At 37.2% G+C, this 21,555-nt stretch overlaps 2 protein-coding genes across 5 annotated transcripts in view; one reads left to right on the forward strand and one right to left on the reverse strand.

Annotated features, from left to right (window-relative positions):
- The first annotated feature begins 3,018 nt into the window (after window positions 1-3,018).
- gfi1b (growth factor independent 1B transcription repressor) lies at window positions 3,019-8,768 on the forward strand. Of its 2 annotated transcripts, XM_026928736.3 has the most exons (7): window positions 3,019-3,159; window positions 3,729-3,832; window positions 5,387-5,572; window positions 5,786-6,015; window positions 6,172-6,309; window positions 7,457-7,622; window positions 8,090-8,768. In XM_026928736.3, exons 2-7 carry the CDS (start codon window positions 3,736-3,738, stop codon window positions 8,266-8,268), a joined length of 996 nt encoding a protein of 331 aa, XP_026784537.1. In that variant the 5' UTR covers window positions 3,019-3,159; window positions 3,729-3,735; the 3' UTR covers window positions 8,269-8,768. The 2 variants fall into 2 exon arrangements, with proteins under 2 accessions (XP_026784537.1, XP_053096115.1); XM_053240140.1 differs by lacking the exons at window positions 3,019-3,159; window positions 3,729-3,832 and adding an exon at window positions 3,902-4,208.
- Window positions 8,769-9,038: 270 nt separating this feature from the next.
- bcr (BCR activator of RhoGEF and GTPase) overlaps window positions 9,039-21,555 on the reverse strand; it is an 83,866-nt gene continuing 71,349 nt past the window's right edge. For 2 of the 3 annotated variants that reach the window (XM_026929035.3, XM_026929034.3), the window contains exons 20-23: window positions 20,915-21,049; window positions 20,676-20,781; window positions 19,553-19,715; window positions 16,146-19,316 (exon numbers count right to left, since the gene is read on the reverse strand). In XM_026929035.3, coding sequence (XP_026784836.3) covers window positions 19,227-19,316; window positions 19,553-19,715; window positions 20,676-20,781; window positions 20,915-21,049 — 494 coding nt within the window. In that variant the 3' untranslated portion in view covers window positions 16,146-19,226. Of the gene's footprint in view, window positions 9,152-16,145; window positions 19,317-19,552; window positions 19,716-20,675; window positions 20,782-20,914; window positions 21,050-21,555 lie in introns of those variants that run through there. The other variant, XM_034311224.2, reaches the window with a different exon arrangement.

Genomic DNA, 21,555 nt, shown 5'->3' on the forward strand with positions numbered 1-21,555 from the left:
TCAAGCATTATCACACATTATCAACACACAGAACCGCGTCGTGTCGTATTAAGCAACGTCAGGATGATTTTACAACCACATTGTATGAGATAATTCTCATGGCAAAGTCGCATTTTGATGTGAAAAGTTTTCTACCTAATTCTGCATCTGGGTCCTAGGTTGTTTTTCCAACGGGCGGAGGGATGCGATGCGGTTATGCGGTTTTTTTTTTTTACGCGTGACTCGAGCAATGTGCGCATGCGCGACTAATTAGTATAAATTAGAGTTTGTTGTCCAAATATCAGGAATTATGAGCAAATGAAAGGAAGTCAGTAAGTTATTTTCTTAATGCAGCCTTCTGCAGTTAGCTCCGGGTTGTGCAATTATTTTAATGGATTGGTTTTATGCAGCAAATGGTTTTATTATTGGTTTTATTAAATTATTAGTATATACTATATGTTATGGTCTGCACATACAGTGTATGATGCATTATGTAAAGCTTACATATGGAACCAATGCATTTGGTCATATGTATTTGAAACATTTCTTCCACATGACCCACATCAAAAACAGACTTAAAGAATGCAGGCTATCCAATGCACTTTTTTGCACAAAAATACATTTTTATATGGTGTTATTCTGCTGTTATTCTATTAAGAAAGGTTAAAATGTAACCTACAGCAAGGGTGCACCTCTTAAAGATCCTGAAACCTTACTAGTTTGAACGTCTACTAAAATAATATTTTGCTTTAGATGTGTGAGGAATATGGTGGCTTCAGAGCTCAAAACCAATGATTTTTTAATGTTATTTCGGGGCATAGATAACTTGTTTGTTGTATTAGCAGTAGGACCTGAAATTTCTGTTTTATACTGAAAAAAAGGAAAATAAATAAAATATAATTCTCATTTCTTTCTAGTTGTTCTGTGCATTTTATAGGTGTGTACTGCCCCCCTGTGGCTCAGGGCTGTTACTACACATCTGTATTTCTATTTACTGCAGACAGGCCTGTTTTCCAGGGTTTTCTTCTCAATGTTTGATATAATTTAGTTATTAGTTATTTCGTATTAGAATACAACCATCATATAGCCTATTTTAAAAAAGCAAAATAAAATTGAAAGACAAGGTAATTACTTTCTTGCAATTTTTTTTTTCTTGTAGACTACACAGGATATTGCTTGCCATCACTTGCTCTTTTTCAAATCTTCAACTGCCCAGTTTGGGTGAGCCTCTGCCATCTGTACCCTCAGATTCCTGTTTGTATTCTGAGATGCTTTTCTGCTCACCGTGGTTGGAAAGAGTGGTTATTTGAGTTACCATAGCCTTCCTGTCAGCTCAAATCAGTCTGGTCTTTTTCCTCTCACCTCATCCACATGACATTTCTCCTTGCAGAACTGCTGCTCCCTGGATGTTTTTAGTTTTCTGCACCATTCTGTGTAAACTCTAGTGAGCGTTGTGCGTGAAAATCCCAAAAGATCAGCAGTTATAAATATTACAACCATGTGACAGTCAAAGTCACTGAGATCGCATTTTTCCACATTCTGATGTTTGATGTGAATATTAACTGAAGCTCTTGAGATGTATCTGCATGACTGTGTGCACTGTGCTGCTGTCACACGAATGGCTGATTTGAAAAACTGCATGAATCTGGAGGTGTATCTGGATGTGTTCCTAATGAAGTGGACGGTGAGTGTACACACACACACACACACACACACACACAGAGAGAGAGAGAGAGAGAGAGAGAGAGAGAACAAATCCCCATTTCACCTTCTCAGGCAGTGTTAATTACGTTTACATTGCAATACATCACTTATTCCACAAGGTGTCGCCAAAAATCCGTTTAAGCTTTAATACATATTTCCACATATTTTCACATACTGTGCCAGGACACGCTCTTGTTTTCCTTCTTTATTTTACATCGTCTTTTGAGTCAGTGTGAGGCTTTTCACGCAGACCAACAGCAGTTTGGTGTATAATTATAATGCTATGTTATAATGCTAAAGTATAGACCTCATGATATTTAGATAGGTTTACAACATTAACATAGAAGAATAATTAATTCTATTCAAAATTCTGTGTAAAATTAACTGTGTAAATTAACAGCGTCTGTTAAAAAATAAAGCCTGGCCAATATAGTTCATGAATTATATGATTTCAGCTCCTGGATTTCACTACTGTTTAGTGCAATATTTGCAATGGAAGTGCGCGATTTGGGACGGAGCCCGTGTCTTCTTCACAACACCTAAACGTTCAAACTCGTTTACAAGGTGTTTTTTTTTTTTTTTTTTTTTTTTTTTTTTTAAGCCTATAACCACAAATCAAATAGTTTCCAGAGAATGAGTTGTGTTTTAAGACCGACTTGATTAAAACTAACTGCAGCCAAAGCAAATAAAAGCAAGATTAAACATGGCACACTCCAGCACTTCAGGTTTGGTGTGTGTGTTTAAGAGGCGCGTTCAGGTGCTCCAATCACGTGCGCGTTTTAGAATTATTTCTATACATAATACGGTCACCTTTATAAATGTAATCTATAGAGAACAGATATCAAAATGAAATGAGTTACATAAATAATTTATAGAGCCGAATGACTGATAGATAGACAGATAAACAGACAGACAGACAGACAGATAGATAGATAGATAGATAGATAGATAAATTCTAGACGAAAATGATTTATGTTAATGGAAATTACTATTTATTCATTTTTCTGTAAAAGTGTTATTACAATTTGTTAATGTTGTGTTACATTTTATAGCCTTTTATAGCCTGAATAAAAGATTGTAAAATAGAATTGCGTTTTCTCGACAAAAACAGTCTATTTACTATTTTTAAATAAATAAAAATATAAATAAAGCAGCCCAGGAGCACCTGTTTGCTTTAGCTTGCCTTAGCAAAACTTTAATGTAGGTTTCATTTTATGCATAAAAGTAAGGAATGTAAGAAATTGTTTGGAATAGATCATGTCCCAGTCAGGCAAATGAGCTGTGAGTGTGTGCGCTGATTGGCTGAAAGCAGCGCAGTCAGATTCAGCGCAAAAACATTATCGGATTGAAAATCAGAGAGACGTAGACACACACACGCACACACACACACACACACCACAGGGTTTATGACTGGAGTACACTAACAAATTTGGTGAGGAAAGCGAGAGAGAGAGAGAAGCAAGGGAAAATCTGAAGGTAAGAAAAGTTTCTTTTTAACCTTGGACATGTCATTTTTGAAAAATAAAAATAGTCTCAATGATTACTTGACTAAATAGCTATAACCTGTTATGTTAATGGAGTATTAGATCAACTTTAAATTGTCTACAATTTATGAACGAAAAGAAGGATAAAAACGCAAAAACATTTAATTTACAAATTTAATTTGATATAACATTTAATTAATAAAATAATACAATGATTGCTTGATGTCATTCTTCTCAACAATACCTGAGAAATATCCACAACTAATTTACTCTAGAGAATGTAACAAATTTCACATATTAATTAAACTAATTATCTGCAAATCTAGTATTATAAAACCTACATGCTATCTGGAAGTCCGTGATTTTTAATAAAACTTTAGATGTTTTTTTTTCTTTTTCATAAGCAGCTTCTATAGCCTATGCAAAACTTTGGATTAGTCTGTCGATTTGGTTTGTTCCGACAAATTAGGCTAAAAAACACACACAGAGACAAGAGCAAATAAAGATGCATTAAAGACATAAATAATCATTTGGCGTTAATGCATTTTCATCTTCTCACAGCTTCACGATGCCTCGCTCGTTTCTGGTAAAAAGCAAAAAGTCTTCCTCTTATAATGCGCACCGCTTCGTGGACGCGGATCAGAACAACAAAGAAGCCAACTCAGGTAGGTGTTCATGCATTTAACACTTTAACAGATGATGTTCATGCATTTAACACTTTATTTAGCTGGGTGTTTTCAATTCATTTTCTCATCACGATTGTTTCTCATCTAATCTGTGGACTTCTGTGCGCTTTGCCAGCTTTTGCGCACCACAACACACACAAAACAGTCAAAGTGAACAATAATCGGCTTTCCTAAAAATTGTTTATGTTCTTAAAATTGGTTTTGGTGTTAATTTCATTAACTCAGGAATCTTTCTGTTGAAAGTGTGTGTGTGTGTGTGTGTGTGTGTGCTGTGTCTGTCTGATCGCTGGGATAACTGTGCGCGCCTCTTTTAACGGAACAGTTGGCTTTACGCATGAAAAAACAAGAGATCAAGGTAATTGGTGGCTGAAAACCAATCAAAGTTAGCATGTGCAATCAAACTTTTCTTTAAAATCCTCAAGCAGTTATGGCGACTGTCAGGTTATAGTATTAACAAATTCTAAAATTACTGTACAAAAAAAAAAAAAAAAAAAAAAACTTTAGCCCCATCTGCAGCAGCATCATTATACTGTACTTTTCCTTGTACTGTTGCTGGGGTGGTGTGTATACAATATCTTACCTGGGAAAAAGTTTTAATTAAGGTCAAAGTATTAGTTTAAATCATTTTTAAAGGTTAAAGATATCCAGATAAAGATTCTTACTGAGTATCCTCCTTGATGGTAACAAGCAGAACTACCATTTGGTACCTTTATTATGTCAGTGAACAGTAAAGTGTTTGATGGTCTTTTTTTTTTTTTTTTTTTTTTTTAAGTTATCCAATGCACAAACTCAGTTTTCAATAACTTTTACAAAATGCCTCACTATTTACATATCTATCTTATAATTATCATATGCAAAAGGAGTCTAACATGCTGCACTCTCAGAAAAAAACTGTATCAATCCTTGGGGCAGTACACACTTTAGTGCTTTTAGTATGTTCTGTATATTTTACTGGGAAAAGTGCATGCAGTATACTTTTAAAGCTTTATTCCTAAAACTAATTAGGATCCAGTTATGCACCTTAAAACATTTTTAAAGATATAATACTGTATATTCATGTTTTCAGGTAAATGATTCATATTAAAAATAAAAACATGTACCCTTAAGGGTACCATTCCAGTGTCAAGGAAAGGTACAGTTCATTACTGAGAGTGTGTGTTGGAAATCCACTAGTTTGCAACTTTAGCCTTGGATAACTGGAGTGAGTCCAAGCTAATTTGGGGATTTACCTGCATGAACAGAGAAGAACTCACCGGTCCAGTCCAATTTATCAGGAGTGTTAGAGGAAGAAATCAGCAATTATTATGCTCAAGCAAAACTACAGATGGACACACTTGCGTTAACTCAAATCCAGGCAACATGGAGTGACTGGAATAAATAATCCAGTTTTATTTATCAAACACCCCATTCAACACGGTCACACACATGCAAATTTTCACCTTATCTTATGACATCATCCTAACAAAACTAAAACAAAATCAAGGACACTAAGCAATACATTTTATTTCATCTTTGCATGTCATTTTTTTTCAGTTACAGAGCCTGCCCCATCAGAACCAAAGGAGCCAGCCTCTCCCAAGAGGATGCCACTGGATCCTTTGACAGAAGCTGTTCACACAGACCCTTACTCTTATGTGAAGCGTGAAAACAAACCAGAGTGTCCCATCCCCTTGCGCCCTGAGCAGTCAGTCACAGCTGGCCAGCCTTATTACATTTCTGGTAAGTGCTAGAACTCACTTGGCATGTCTACACAGAGGGGCCGACAGTTGACAGCTCCATATCTCATTTTTGATCAGAGATCAAGCTTTGGTCCGTTTTTTTTTACCTATGCTCGTTAAAAAAGTGTTTATGTTGCATTCAGGTCATGCGGGTACCCGCCTTGGATAAACAATCAGAGGTGTCACCAAACACAGACTTTTTTTTTCTCCTCAGAGCCTCAGATGGCAGAATTCCCTCCCTACTATAAGCCACCCTATGCCTGGGATACCCTGCCTTCTCCGTATGACTTCAGGCAGCTGGGCTTCCACTCGTCCCTCCTACAGCACACAAGTAACCTGTATGGATCTGAATTCAAGCAAAGCCCGGAAGATCAACAGCCTCTGGATTGCAGTACTCATTACTCGCCTACCTCCGATACCTATCACTGCATCACCTGTGACAAGGTGAACATAAGGGTGGTTCTTGTTCAGGTTCTTTTGAAACCCAAATTTCAGACCTTAGCTGGCTGGTGACGCAAAACCAGTATATTTGTAGGTGATGTTATATCAGAACCATCTTTTTGAATATTAAGACATTTCCATTCCTCTGGTCTCATCCAGGTGTTCTCAACTCCTCATGGCCTGGAGGTCCACGTGAGACGTTCTCACAGTGGAACGAGACCCTTTGGTTGCAGTATCTGCAGAAAAACCTTCGGTCATGCTGTCAGCTTAGAGCAACACATGAACATCCACTCTCAGGTAACAGCTCAACTATGGGTTAATTTGAATGCTCTCTGAATGATAAATAGTAGTTTAACATACAGAGTCATTGTTCTGATTTTAAAAGGCTAGAGACCCTATTTTCCCTATATGCATACAAATAAGACACAAAATTACACATATACAGTATATTCTTGGTATTTTCGTAACCATGTGCATAAATGGTGTAATAAAAAGGGGTGGAGTTACATCTACAATTAATATATTCTCAAAAAGTGTGGTTAGCAATGTCCAATTAAATCAGCTGGCATTCCTTTTAAGTGCCTCATCTTCATAAGGACAGTTTTATGATATATGGCACTATGATATGATTTCACATATTTCACGTCAATATTTCAACACTTTAAAAAAGGGGGTACCGTAGCGAAGATATTTTGAATAAATGTTCTGTAATATTTCTCATTATGGGTCTATAAGCCTATTTCTGGACATACTTACTAATTTCAAGCTTTTTTTTTTGGGCTATTTTGCTTCTTTCTAGAAATAAATGCTTGAAATAATTAACTATTATCTGGTAATAGAATAGAAAACAATTTTAAGCTGGGAAATGAGTAAAATTTTCTAGAAATAGACTTAATAATCTTAGATTTCACAAATATTAAATAAAAACAATTTAATGAAGAGAAATATTAGTTGAATTTGCCTATATTCAAGATATTTTTACTTGCATTATTTTTTACTTTTTATTTTTTATTGATAAAATAATTTATTCACTTCAATAGTCGGAACTTTGGTGACATATTTTATTTGGTGGGATAATTGGTCCACAGCCACTAAACTGGGTTGTAACAAACAGGGTAGGGTTCACTCCACCCATGTCAGTGCAGATACTTTCATTTCTGATCATGAAAATAGCAAGTGAGTGAAAATGAGAAATAAATTAGTGTGAGTCTATACAAATAACCAAATTAAATAGACCGCAGTGTCCTTGTAGGAGAACATCACATTTTCTCTCAACTACTTTATATATACATCCTCATAAGATCCAACAGACAAGAGATGGAAACTGTAAAGGTAAACTACAAGGGATAAATTAATAATGCTTGAGTCTGTATGAAAATAGTGTCCTAGGAAATCTGGTTTGATTTTTTTGTTGTTGTTTGTGTATGTAAATGTGTGCACAAAGGAAAGAAGCTTCGAGTGCAAAATGTGCGGGAAGACATTCAAACGTTCCTCAACCCTGTCCACACACCTGCTGATCCACTCAGACACTCGGCCGTACCCCTGCCAGTACTGTGGCAAGAGGTTCCATCAGAAATCCGACATGAAGAAACACACCTACATCCACACAGGTAAGCAAAGCAAGAGAACGAGATGGGACTCAATCCTGGACAGCTTTGATGTTTCAGAGCTGCTTTGTTTCCCAGGAGCATGTTTCCAAGTGTAATATTTCAATAGATAAATCAAGAAACGAAGCTAAACAAATGTATGACTCGTTTGCATATCTGATTATACTGCTTTTCTCAGGTCTCTGTGAAAGCTTCCTCTTTCGTGGCAGGCTGTATCGCTTCCAGTGAACCTGTGAAAATCTGGATTGCACGCAAATTTTTGTTTGGTGTTGATTTTAAGCAAAGATTTTAATTTAAGTCTTGTTTAAAGGCGTTTCGGTTCTTTTCTGTTTTTTTTTCCTCTGGCAAAATAGCTTCATAAAACAGAAATGCTTAATTCTGTGCATGCATGTTTTTTTTAAGTTTTGGGGTTTTTTTTAATTAAAAAAAAAAAAGATCAATAATGTTTTGTGTTTCAATGACTTGAACAGGTGAGAAACCACACAAGTGCCAGGTGTGTGGCAAGGCATTCAGCCAAAGCTCCAACCTCATCACACACAGCCGCAAACACACAGGCTTCAAGCCTTTCGGCTGCGAGATCTGCTCCAAGGGCTTCCAGAGGAAAGTGGACCTCCGCAGACACCACGAGAGCCAGCACGGCCTAAAGTGACCCCGTCAGGAAGGTGGCCAACTGCTGGCATGAAGGCCAGGACTGCGAGAAATTCGATAAAAAGAGGACAACAAAGATATGAGTCACTTATTACATCCTCACAGACTGCTAGTACAGAAGGTTAATGAATCACCTCCACAATATCAATATTAACTGAAGTAATTTTTGTTTGCCATGTCGCTCTTTTAACCCTTAAGTAGGGCCGTTGGTAAATTTTGGCCCCTTGACAGGATAATGCAATGCTCATCCATACCCTCCATTGAGAAGTATTTTGTTCTACCTGGAGCCATTGAAAGCATTTTAAACGTGGTTTAACTAATGTTTATGAATAAAATGTTCAGTGATAAGAGCACAACCTTTGATATTTTATATAATAATATTTAAGTGAGTTGTAAATTTATCCAAACAAGTGTAATATTTATGAAATGTTTGTGTTCACGCCTGTATTCAAAATGACAGTAAAGATGTGAATAAAGCTTTTTTTTCCTTCTTAAATCAAACCAGCCTCTAGTCAATCAAAGGAAAACATAAGAAAATGTGTAACCTTGGAGTGATTTGGCAAATCAAAAGCAGAATGTCATATATGTAAATGTCTAAGTGTATAAGCCCTCTTTCTGACCTAACAACTGAAATCGAAATGAAAGACAAAATTGGCCTGGAAAGGTTCACTGAGTGTGTTTGTTCTCGCGGGTCCGCCCTGTAGAGGATCCGGATGCTCAGTTCCCGTTGGCTTTGCAGTCGTTGGTGTACTTTTTGCCAGAGGCAGGGTGAAATCTCTGTGCGCTAGAGTGTCATATAAATGTGTACCTGGAACTCTGGCATGCAAATCACCCGTCGAGCAGGTTTGTAAACTTCAAGGGACTGGATGAATGGACTTCACAGCCTGGTGAAAAAGGGGGGAAAAATAGCTTTAACGTAAATTCCATGATACTTCTCTTGAAATAGTCTACTAAAACACGCACCACACACACACACACGCACACATGCACGCACGCACACACACACACACACACACACACACACGCACACACCTGGAGTGTTTGACTTCCAGGAGGGTGACTCATGTAAAAGATTTACATATGTTGGATATTTTAGTAAACTGACAGTATAAACAAGGGGATAAAAAAATCACATGGGCTTTTAGTCCTCTGAGAGATCTGGATAAGACTGTTGTGTTAGCACAAGGGCTTTAGTCCCACTGTTAGAGAACAGTAAGAGAGAGATTTGCAGACACTCCCATCACTCCCATCAATCCAGCTTCAGCTGCTTTGACAAACAAATTTCTTGATGACACCGCTACACACGCACAGGCTTTCTCAAACAAAAGAGACAGTTAGGAAAATCCCACCTCAGCACGATACGTCTTTTTCAGACACTCGATTTCCTTGTTATTGTTTGGACTGTTATTTGTAACAACTGCAATGTAACTATGATTTTTTTTTATTGATATATATATGTGAAATGACTCTCTCAGAATCACATTCTTAAAGCATTAAATGGGCAACTCTTTATTACATAAAACCATTCTCTGATTTGTGTTGTAAAAAGCTTGCTTGGTTTTTCAGATCTTTTATTATGTAATAGCTGGGATTGATCTCACTGAGAATTTTAGTGTTTAAAAAAAGGTAGTTTTGTAAAGCTCAACTCACAATCAAACAATAAACAAATTATACTAATCTGGTTTTAGTCAAATGTTTACACATGAACAACACACTCGAATTTTCTAATAACGTTATATAATGTTGATGATCAATATAATGGCACAAATAGACGTTCAGTTTGCAGTCAGTGCTAATGCAAAGTGTAAATATAGTATAATTTTAGTCATACAGAGCTTTTTTTTCTTTTGTAATAATATACCAATACATTTCAGGAAAACATTGATATTTTCTATATTTTTATCTCACTTCCTTGTCAATGTGGCTTTACATTGTTCATATGAAAGACTAGCTATCAGAGCTAGATATAGTTAGACATGTGCTCTGCATGTGCTCAGCGTCCATATTTCCTAGTTGCTTAGCAACAGTATTCTCACATATTCAGGTACATGAATTGGAGCATACAGTGTTTTTGCCTTTCCTTGTCGAAAGTTGCATTTATATTGAAATATACTCTTTAATAGGAACAACTGGATACCTTCTCAATCATGCAATTATCCAGTCAGCCATGCCCATGCGTCATCATGTGGCAGCAGTGCAATGCATAATTATGCAGATTTAACTTAAGAGATTCAGTTAATGTTCACGTCAAACATCAGAATGGGGGAAAATTGTGATCTCTGTGACTTTGACCATGCTGGCACCAGATGGGCTGGTTTGAGTGTTTCAGAAACTGATGATCTAAGATTTTCACGCATAACAGAGTTTACACTCTGTGGGGAAAAACAAAGAACATCCAGTGAGTGGTTGATGAGAGAGATCAGAGAAGAATAACCACTCTTTACAACCGTAGTGAGCAGAAAAGCATTTCAAAACATAATATATTGAACCTTCAGGTGGATTTGCTGCAACAGGAGAAGACCACATCAGGTTCCACTCCTGTCAGCCAGGAACAGGAATCTGAGGCTACAGTGGGCACAGCTGAAGATTGGAAAAAGCAGTTTCATTTTACATGCAGTGCCAAGTTAATGGAGGTATTCTGCAAAACAAGCACGGGAACACTGAATCCTTAAACCTGGCTCCAAGCTGTTGCCTGTGGAAGAAGGGAAGATTGGGGGGAAAAAATCAGTGTGCAAGGGGAAACTGACAATACCTCTTCTTTGGTAGTTGGTAAACAAATCTGTGGTGCCTATGCAAATGACTTGTTATGTATTAACCCGACACCAGGGTCTACAACAAGACAGTTACACCTGCATCCTGGTGCATAGCCACAGATCAAATCAGAATGTCCCACAGGCAGCCAAGTGCAAGACAGTGACAAACAGGGTGGGAACGAGTCAGTCTGCTGGTCCAAGGGAAGGGGTGGGGGGGGGGGGGGGGGGGGGGGGGGGTGTGTTTCAGGGAAATAAAGGGGCAGAAGCAAACCTGTCCTTTACTTCCTCTTGTGTGTGTATCAGGATCTCACAGTATGTGTAGTGACATAGTGAGAGTTGCATTACGTTCAGTCTCACCATGGCTTTGTAAATATTTGAATAAAACATACAGGGATTATACACATGGTCACATGTGTAATGTTAGACTGTTTTTCCCACCAGTTTAAATCTCTTGAAGAAAACGCAGAAGTTTTCAGATTTTGTAAAACACAAAGGGACAAACAACAGATGAAATCAGATAAAATGTGTCAGGTGTTGGGGACATGGCAAAAGTGCCAAAAACTGTTAAACCCTCAGGAAACAAGGGCGTAAATCATAACATGGGGTAAAAAAAAAATCAAACAACCTACAACATATGTCCTTGTTTAATGACAGCATGTGCTCATAAAATCCCCTCAGCTCCTCAGAACCCACCTCTAACACACACAAGTCTATATAAACTTTATCTCAATATTATTCAGGAAGGAATGTAGATTTTATGAAGACACGGGATATGGTTCTACACAGAGGACGATGGAGTGAGGATAAAGAGAAACAGGGGCTAGATAGAGAAATTTGTTTAGCAAATGAGCCCATATGCAAACCAGTCTGGCTGAGCTCTTGCTCAATGGGTGTATTTTGTTCGAGGCAGTTTGGAGCAGGGTTGAGTGCTTATCAAGGACTATCAAGGATGAAATTAAACCTTTAAAGAAAGAAAAACTGCCACAGAGTTGTTTAGAAGTCTGTTGTGAAGGCTGGCCTTGTGTGTGTAAGGAAGGGGGGGTTTAACTTTAAATTGCATTTGTATTACATTAATTGCATTGCAGTTGGCTACAAATACAATTAAAGTTAAAAGAAACCATATTTTATTATTTGATTTTAACACATTCATTCAAACCTTTTCTCAAATATTTAATATTTAGTCATGTTTATCAGTTAGCTTTCCTGGGAACTCAGATTAACCTGCAGCTGCTGTTGCTGATGGAAAACATCCTATGAAAATGCTCACCACAGTCATATATGAGCACTGAACAATTTATAAGGATGCTAAAACAGGATGTGATAATCAATGAGTGACTTGATTACGCTGTTGAATTCTCAGTTCTGATTGGTCGGAAGTGTTGATTCATTTTCCATAACAGCAGCTCTGATGATACTTCCAGCGTAAGGCATTATTATAGTTTATTATCACTTCTATGGTAACAACTTACACAGGGTTTGCACTTGTTGCACAGCTTTCTGCGAGGGAGACGTTTATTTAGCATTTAGCTTTATTTGGAAGGAGTCTCCAGGGGCAGAGTAAGTCTAGAACTCTTACATAAAACATTTTCTATGTAAAGCCATACAGCTGAGCTTTTCCTTATTAAAAGGACAAGAGTTCTTCTAGTTCAACTATTGAACTCACAGTGCTAATGAACAATGACAACATTTCCACATCACATACTTTTTCCTGTAACTTAATGGTAGATAACTAGCACCTGTTTAGACCTTCCTGGGCTTCAGAGCACAGGGCAAACGGCTAACAGCTCCAGACAAAAGCCTGTCAGTGTGTTTTATGAGCGGAGAGATGGATGGAGAGAAGTCACAGATAGAGAAAGTTTGGAGAGCTATGACAGGGCATGGCTAGAAACCCACAGATTACTGAAAGGCATGCAGGGAGATAAGAGGCAATCTTTATTTAAATCCACTGAGACATGTCTAAAAGAAGAACAGGAATAACTGACATTTGCTTCTTCTTGCAGTAGAAGATTTATTCATTCCACGGTTGACTTATAAATTTAGTTTTGTGGAAGCATTTATGTCAAAAAGACCTGATGAAGAGTGTCCTAGCTGAGCTCAGTGGCAGCTAATGTCTCTTTTTCTGGACACAGGAAATGCATACAGCTGGGTGGCACTGGGGGTGATATGACATGACTGACAGCTAGCTACACAAGAGCGGATAAGACTTTCCTTTTTCACTCCTGTGAGAGAAAGCACTGACAGCTCTAAACCTCCTTTTGGTGTTAAAACAACCAAACACACAGCAAACAAAACACAGCCTCCAACCCGGATGATGGAGCAGGATGTTAGAATTACAAAAATTTTACATGACAAAGAGACATAAGTGAAAGACACAAAAAACAGAGCTAGAGAGAAACTCTGAGAGGATGAAGCCTAACAGTGAAATCTGGAGCGTGCAGGGAACAGGCCAGTCTCTGATGACGAGAGTGCTCTTATCTGGCCTGGGTCAGGCTCTAACGGCCCAGAACACTGTAGCTGTGTTCAGGGAGGAGCTGTAGCCAGAGCACAGAGATAGAACCGTGAGTGAGAGTAATCAGAGAGCAACAGAGCTCCGAGGACAGATCCTCCTCTCTCCACAGACATAAGCACTCATACCACAGATTGGCACAGCCCAGTTTTTACGCTTCCTCCATCAACACGGCTGGCCTCCTTCTCCTCGAGCTTCAAGTTACATAAGATGGAGTAGGAAGCCGCAGCTCCTTATCTTAGTCCAAGAGCAAGAGCAATTTGATGGATGAATTGTGGCATGCCCAAAAATACATCCCTCATGTGATGCTGGAATCAGCTGTCATGTGTTACACAAAAATTTCACACGTTTACAACAATTAAACAAAAAAAAAAAAAAAAAAGGAAAAGCATGTCAGGACATGCTTTGATAGAGAAATATGGAGAAATGACGTGACAGATTTTCAGTGGGAGGACTAAAATTGGGGCAGGATAAAGAATGGTCATAGACTAACTGGGTCTAATTTCAGCAGCTTTTATTAACACATTTTAATAGACATGATACTACTGGGTCCTTGCTCTTTCTTTGGGGAAAAAAATCTATAATATTTTCAAAACTTCATTCAAATTAATAAATTAAATTATTTACTTAAGTATTTTCTTAACTTTCCAGATTTTCTATTTTAATTATTGTTAATAAGGTAACTGTAACTGTGTCTTGAAAAGGGAAAAATTAAATGAGATGCATTAGAAGCAGAAAATAAGAGAAAAGATTTTAACAACATTTCTTTTGCCATATTTTTCCACATCTAGATTTTTCTGGGTCTGTGCAAGAACCCTGTTGTCAAATTTGGATTTACAACAGCTCTCTTTCCTATAATTTGATCTCATGATCATTACACAAATCACAGAAAGATGTGTTGAACAATATTAGTATCTCAGGTCCTTAAGCTCCTGGTAAAAACCAGTATTTAAAACTGTAGTATATGTAAGGAATAAAATTCCACGGGGTGTGATTTTATAGGAAAATAATCAACAATGGGGTGTGAAACCATAAAGCTCTGTCCTAAAGACTTTCCTGTGGTGAAAGCCGAAAGTTGCAGTTTTACCTCTGACACTGGAGACTCCTTCCAAAAATGCTAAATAAACGTCTCCTTACAGAAAACTTCACCATGTCAATGATTATATTTTTCAGTGCTACAGCACGTTTTTAAAAATCCTTTCGTAATTAGGTTTAGATTGTGTAGAGCATCCTCCGTACAAGTCCGTGTGAAATTGTTATAATAGAAATGATAACGTATTACAACGAGAGTGTTAGAACAATTCCTGTTTAAGTGTTACTACAAGGTAAAACCAGGGGGATGAGAGGAGATCCACCCCCTTTGTGGTTATGTGATATTACTTAAGATGTCTTTTATCAGTCATAAGATTCACAAACTGTCCTTAAAAAAAGAAAAAAGCAGGTATGATAACCAGTGTTAACCTTTGAAAAATGCTGGCAAATATATAAAATTGGTACAAATGGTAAAACAAATATATTTTGTTAATAATACAAAATTTTAGTTTATATTTGGCTTGTGGGATTGCCTCAGTATGTAATTATCCTAAGCCCCATTAATTAAGATAACTTGATATCTTCTGTGTAGCAAGATTTTTGACACCTGTCAAGGTAAGATCTTTTTCCATGTCATTAAATGAGAGTAATTATACCCCCAAAACCTCTGTTCCTTGAACTCACCTTCTCTTTTTTACAGTTCAACCACTGAGTAAAAGGTGAGATTTTGAGGTGCCTTTAAGGAATAGAGCAGAGCTGAGCTGCAAGTTGACAAAGCCAATTCAGGGTCTGAAAAATGTACATAAAAATGCCTTAAAAATGCCAAATCCACTCCACTGCGCTATTTCAAATCAGTTTCCCGAGTTATCTTTGAAATCAGAAATTTGTAATTATGATAATCTTGGAAAAACATTGTCAGAAACTACTCACTGCACCTTTAATGTTCCCCAGCTTGTAGTTAGACACTACAGTATTCAATAAAGAAAGAAAGAAAGAAAGAAATTCAACAGATAATCAAATCTCACCTATTAAGCTAGTCACTTAAGTAAAAATGGAATTCAGTGGTGGCAACCCAGCATATGATTTATTTTTTATTATTAAAGAGAGAGAGAGAGAGAGAGAGAGAGAGAGAGAGAGAGGGAGGGAGGGAGGGAGTTAGGCAGGGGTTTGGACGGCTGATTAACTAAGACTGCAAATGTTCCGTTCACTTCTAAGAATATTCATGAAGTGTGTATAATAACAAACAATGAAACGTGAATATTTATAATAGAAATAATCAATAAACCAAAGTCCTTTGTGTTTTGCTTAATTACTTTTACAGATTTCTTTCTTTCTGTTTGCAGAAAATCCTTTAATTGCTTTGTGCAAAGTGTATGTAAGGATTTGCTCAAATCTGACCTGACTGAAACTGTGCTGCCCCCATGTGGACATGAAGAGAAATGAAAAAATACAAATCTTAAGTAAGTAACTAACTGAACTGATTAATGCAATAAACAAAAAAAGAACAGAATAAAAAGACAGTGAAGACAGAAAAACCCATCAGCTTGAACACCATTTCAGACGAGACAGTGAAAACAGTGAAACTAATTTCATAGATAAAGGAGGTTTTATTTATCATTTGTGTACAAACCGAGGCCGCAAACGCCTTCCAAACAGTTGAGTCTCCGGAGTGCAGTATCTCTCTCTTTTTTCTTTTTCTTTTTTTAAACAACAGCAACATCAAGAAAATTTCAATAACGTTCACAAGAGAAGAGCAGAAACCCCACTCTTGTTCTAGTCGCTGTCGAAGAAATTTCCATTATGATTTTTTAACATTATCCTTAATGTTAAAGATTTAAACACAAACTAGGGTAATGTTGTACTGTTGTTGTATACTCATGCCCATAAAATAACATCTCTCAAAAGGATTACAAACAGTTCTTTTTTTTAAATGTAATACACAATAAGCAATTGTGGCATTACAACACTGAAAAAAGTACTATATTTTAGGAGAGGTGTTCACTTCAGGACTTCATTTAATGTGCTGATATTGTTCAATTATAAAAACAGTGATGCTTTGTTAAGTCAGGGTGATATCTGTGCTAAAGAGAAAAGCTTCCTGTCATAAACAATTGATACAGCAGTATTTTTTTCCAGATCAGAGCAGATCAGATGATGACATGCTTTGCTCTGTGACAAGTGAAAGTTTTAAGTCTAAGTAGCAAGAGTTAAACCCCAAACACTGGAAAAAGCGCAGATAACGAATCCATTCTTAAATAAGTTATTTATTATACTTCCCCTCAATTTGAGTCTATCTCTATATTTAAATTTCTTAAACATTTAACAACAAACAGCACAATAAATTAAGAAATAATCACAAATCTGAAGGTTTCGTGTAAGATCCTGCTCTCTGATCAATAAAAGATTACAATGTTGTGTTAATTTTGTGCCTATGATCTACAAATAGAGATTACGCATTCAGATTTCCAAAATGCGTGTTTGTACATTTTTAAAACACTGACACAAATCTTGTAGGCAGCAGGTTAAAGCAGGAAAACATCAATTGGCATGAATGTTATGTTCACATGGGTATTAATAGACGTTTGAATCAAAGGGAAAAAAAAAAATCTTTTTTTACTGTATTTTACAGTAAAATTGAGTCCAAATAGAAAATCCTGTCACAAAATAAAAACCAAAACAAAAAAACACCCAGAAGCAAGAGTTCGGTTCAAAACGAAACACAGAAACTTCAAAATTTCATAATTTGAAGATAAAAAAACAAAACAAAAAAAACAACAACCCAAAATAAACATGCCTGCATGTTAAATAAAAGTAATGCATACTGAATTTTTATTAAAAAAAAAAAAAAACAGAAAAAAAAAGAAATTGAGACTTGATTTTTTTTTTTTTTTTTACCTGCATGCTTTATAACAGCTCAGAGACTGATATGAATATGAATGAAAGGAGGCGCTTGTTGGCACAGCAGAACATGGCTGCTGCAGAACACAGTGCCCAAGATGACTGACATGTCACAGAGAGGACCGATAACAAATTAGAGGACAAAAGCAAACACTGTGCGTGTTTTCTCCCCCATGACACTACATGTACATATACAGTGTTAATTAGAGACAAAATGTAGCTTTATTACACAAAGACAGCGAGGCACTGCTGTATAGTGAGAGAAAAAAAGGACACAAAGTCATAGACGTCTCCGAAAGGACACAGACAACGAGATGTCTCACAAATTAGCCTTCATAAAGTGGATCCTCACAGGGACATGAAGGACAAGGACAAACAAAGGACCCGCATCCTTTTCGGTTTTATACTAAACAAACTCACCGGCTGTGTTTCAAAATAGCATCCGACTCCCTATTCCCTATTCCCTACAAACTGCAAAGTGCATTATGGGTATTCTGTACATCATTTGGACACGTTTTTTTTTTTTTGCGGTGCATTGTGGGATCTCAAGAGCACACTAGATCATTCCCACTACGCTTTCGGACTACAAAAAGACAGAACTCCGAAAATAGTGCACAAAAAAGGGTGCATGTCAGGACACAGTGACTATCTGTGGCGTTAAACGGAATGTGAACTAGGTAAAGTAGGTCAAAGGTCACTCCAGTTTTATATATTAGTCTTAGATATTTCTAGATATTTCCTTACCAGAGATTTCTTTAATGAATAGACAAGGCAGTCTGTCCAAAAAATAAATAAATGATTACACTTAAGGAAACCCTACAAAAAGAAAAGAAATAGTTTTTAAATTATGTACATACATATTTCCACAAGATTCCCTAAATAGAATTACAAAATAATAATAATAATAATAATAATAATAATAATAATAATAATAAAATGCATATTGAACTGTCTACAGAATGTAACACCTTGAATTATGTTTTAAACTATTGCTCACAAGAGACATGAGAGACAGAAACATTATTAACAGAACAAAATCTGCACTTCCTACTGAAACACAATGAAATTGACCAATGTTCAGTGTTATGTTCTTTAAGCAGTTATCCAAGAATATCTCACAAACACAAGACTCTGAGCACGAAATGATCAAAAACGCTCGTGTCTGTCGTCCCGTATTGCTTTCGATGACGCCTCAACATGATAATGCTCGATTTTTGGTCAACTTATATCTAATAAGGTTAATAACCTAACTTGAACACAAAGACAAAAAAGCCCTAGGTTTAAGCAAGCATCTTCGATCTTAACTAGCAGCGACACTGGAACACTGCAAATAAGCACAGACTCAGGAATGACGCCATGAGCACTATTTGACGGCAGCAGCAGAAACACAGTTCAGGCTCTAGCACTCAGGGAACAGAAATGAAGGAGGAGGAGGAGGAGGAGGAGGAGGAGGACGAGGCTCGAACCGCACTGGCTTATCGGAACGTGTGCAAGGATACAGGATACAAGGATACAGCTCTGGCCCACAGTCCACACAGTTCCTGACAGGACAGCAAAAGGAGCAGAGTACTAACGTTCAGAAATCACTAAGCTGTGTCAGGACGCCCTGGAAAGAGTGAGTATTATGATCCATGTGAGCCGCCGGTGCCCTTCAGTGGCTGTGTGTGTAGACCTCATTAGAGAGAGTCCGGTTATTCCTGCTAGTATCCAGCAGGGGTCTCTCTCTTCCATCAGTCCACTTACCAGAGTTCATATTCAGCGTGCTTCATTCTAGACCTCTGTGGAAAAGAGGATGCTCTGTCTCTTGCTGTCCGGTGTGGGAATAGTCTCCAGCTGGAGGAAGTACAGCAGGACTTGTACCTAATACAGAAACAGACACGTGTCATATGTCATGTGACACAAGAGCATCATGTAGGTAAGTCTCATTATGAATAAATAGTTCATGCAAAGATGAAATGTGTACAGTGTATCATAGAAATATTCAGGTCTAAGACCAGGAAATGTTCTGTTCATCAACGTTTTTTTTTTTTTAATGAATAAGATTCTGCCCATTTGAAAATGCTCAACAGTGTAGCGCTATTCATCTCAGGCAGTACCTGTGACATGACCTCGAGGGACCAGCTATCTCCCATGGTGATGGGCTGCGTGGGGTTTGTGGGAATCTTGCTGTCTTTTTCTGCTGGTCGGAGCAGAGTCGGTCCAAACACCGTGGCCAGGTTGTGCAGAGACATCTTATTCACGCTCTCCTTTTCAGCAACCCTGACACACAGAGAAAGGGATAAGGACACGCTTTCAAACATTCTGCAGTTTTAAAATGAATTTCCTAAAAAGCCGACAAAAAAGCACCAACACTGGTCATGCAAAAATCCTGAACATGACGTAAAAGTCGTTAGAGAGAAAAGCCTTCAATACCCAATGTGCATAGAAGGGTTGCAGTGACATCTGATGTTGCTTTCTTTAATTAAATTAAAAAAAAATCTTTTGTTACTTTGTCTGAACAGCACACGTGCCTCCTCTGTGGCCATGTTTATATTTAGATCTATCTAAATATATATCGCTGAAACGTGACCATAAATCATAATTTATTTTTCCTTCAATCTTTTTTTCACAACTTTCCTACATCAGCTAAGCTTTTTTCAATATTAAGACATAATTTTTAAAAACTGAAAACCATGTAAAGAATTACTGACAAATCTTTGCAAAATCATACGTCCTGTCAAGGCCAAACTCTAGTGGAGGAGGCAGAGCTTTCTGACCTGACAGGCGAATTTGCCTTGTACTGACTGGTTGGATGTTGGTGACCCACATTACTTTTTTTCTCCTGGTCACAGCATCAGAGACCTGAGAGCATCTCTCATATTTCTCTTATATGATTAAAAAGTATCCTGAAATAAAAAAAAAAAATTACTGTAGACTTGTTTTGTAGTACGTGTTAATTTTGCATTACAAGTTTCTTTTCTTTCTTCTTTCTTTTGTTCTCTATTTTCCTTCCTTTTGTGCAAGGAAATGCACAAAGAAACAAAGGAAAAATACACAAAGTAAAATAATATGGTGGCTCATTGCTTTTTTTTTTTTTTTTTTTTTGCATATGCAGGTCATTCCAGGATAGTATCAAAAAATGCCGCAATTCATCCCTGGTCTGCTTCCTCAAATAAATTCCCTAGGAAATTCTAGGAAATGATACATAAAATGATCAGCATTCGTTTGGAGCGTTCCTACCTCTTCAGGTGATCCAGTAGAAAGAGGAAGGTGACCAGGTTCGGTTCGGGAAGAGACAGCAGCAGGTTCAGCATGCAACTCTCTTTAGCCACGCTGTCTGAGAGAGCTACACAGAAACACACACACACACACTAATCAGCACACTTCTACTCCTGAAAGGTTTGTACAGATTTAGGAAAATAATCAGCATCACCATCAGCATCTAATATGTTATAAGTAAAAGTAAAAATACAACTGACCGATGCCTCCAGCGAAGTTGGGATACAGCTCATCAGTGAAGAGCGGCTCTGGAAGCTCCCGGAAATAAAGCTTCAGAGTTCCAGCGATGGCGTTGACATCCATCTCACTCATCATCACTGAGACATCCTTATTATCTGTGTGTGTTTAGAGACAGAGAGAGAGAGAGAGAGAGATTTACACACATTCAAAGCACAACACCAAAAATATATCAGCTTAATAAAAGCACTTCAGCAGCCCATAAACTGTAAATTAAAATAAAAGCCAACAGAAGTATGAAATAAACCACAAGTGTGTGTTTTAGAATACTTTTGGATATTTGCCATATCATTGTTTATATAGTATATATATTCACTTTTAAGTAAAATGTGATGAAATAAGTTGGATGGAAGTTGGATGGATGTTTGAAGAAGAAAATTACACAGTTTCTCTTTTATCCTAAATGTAACAGCCAACATGATGATAGGAGGTTGAAGTGTGTTTCCTTATTGTTTACATTCTCTGTTGTTACTTTCAAAGGTGTGTGTCATGGTTCCCAGTATGACAAGTTCTTGTTCTTCTTAAGTGGTTCTGTATTGGTTTCTCCATGTGTTTTTTTTTTGTTTTGTTTTGTTTTGGTCCTGTCTCTACCCACCGTCCTATC

This window comes from Pangasianodon hypophthalmus, chromosome 15 (assembly GCF_027358585.1).
Source record: "Pangasianodon hypophthalmus isolate fPanHyp1 chromosome 15, fPanHyp1.pri, whole genome shotgun sequence".
Classification (NCBI taxonomy): Eukaryota; Metazoa; Chordata; class Actinopteri; order Siluriformes; family Pangasiidae; genus Pangasianodon; species Pangasianodon hypophthalmus.

Bases quoted from the DNA above. Each gene is read 5' to 3' on its own strand.
- gfi1b (XM_026928736.3), top strand. From the start codon at position 3,736: ATGCCTCGCTCGTTTCTGGTAAAAAGCAAAAAGTCTTCCTCTTATAAT. The intron at 6,016-6,171 runs GTGAACATAAGG...GGTCTCATCCAG, and splicing joins ACTGCATCACCTGTGACAAG to GTGTTCTCAACTCCTCATGG. The intron at 6,310-7,456 runs GTAACAGCTCAA...GTGTGCACAAAG, and splicing joins ACATGAACATCCACTCTCAG to GAAAGAAGCTTCGAGTGCAA.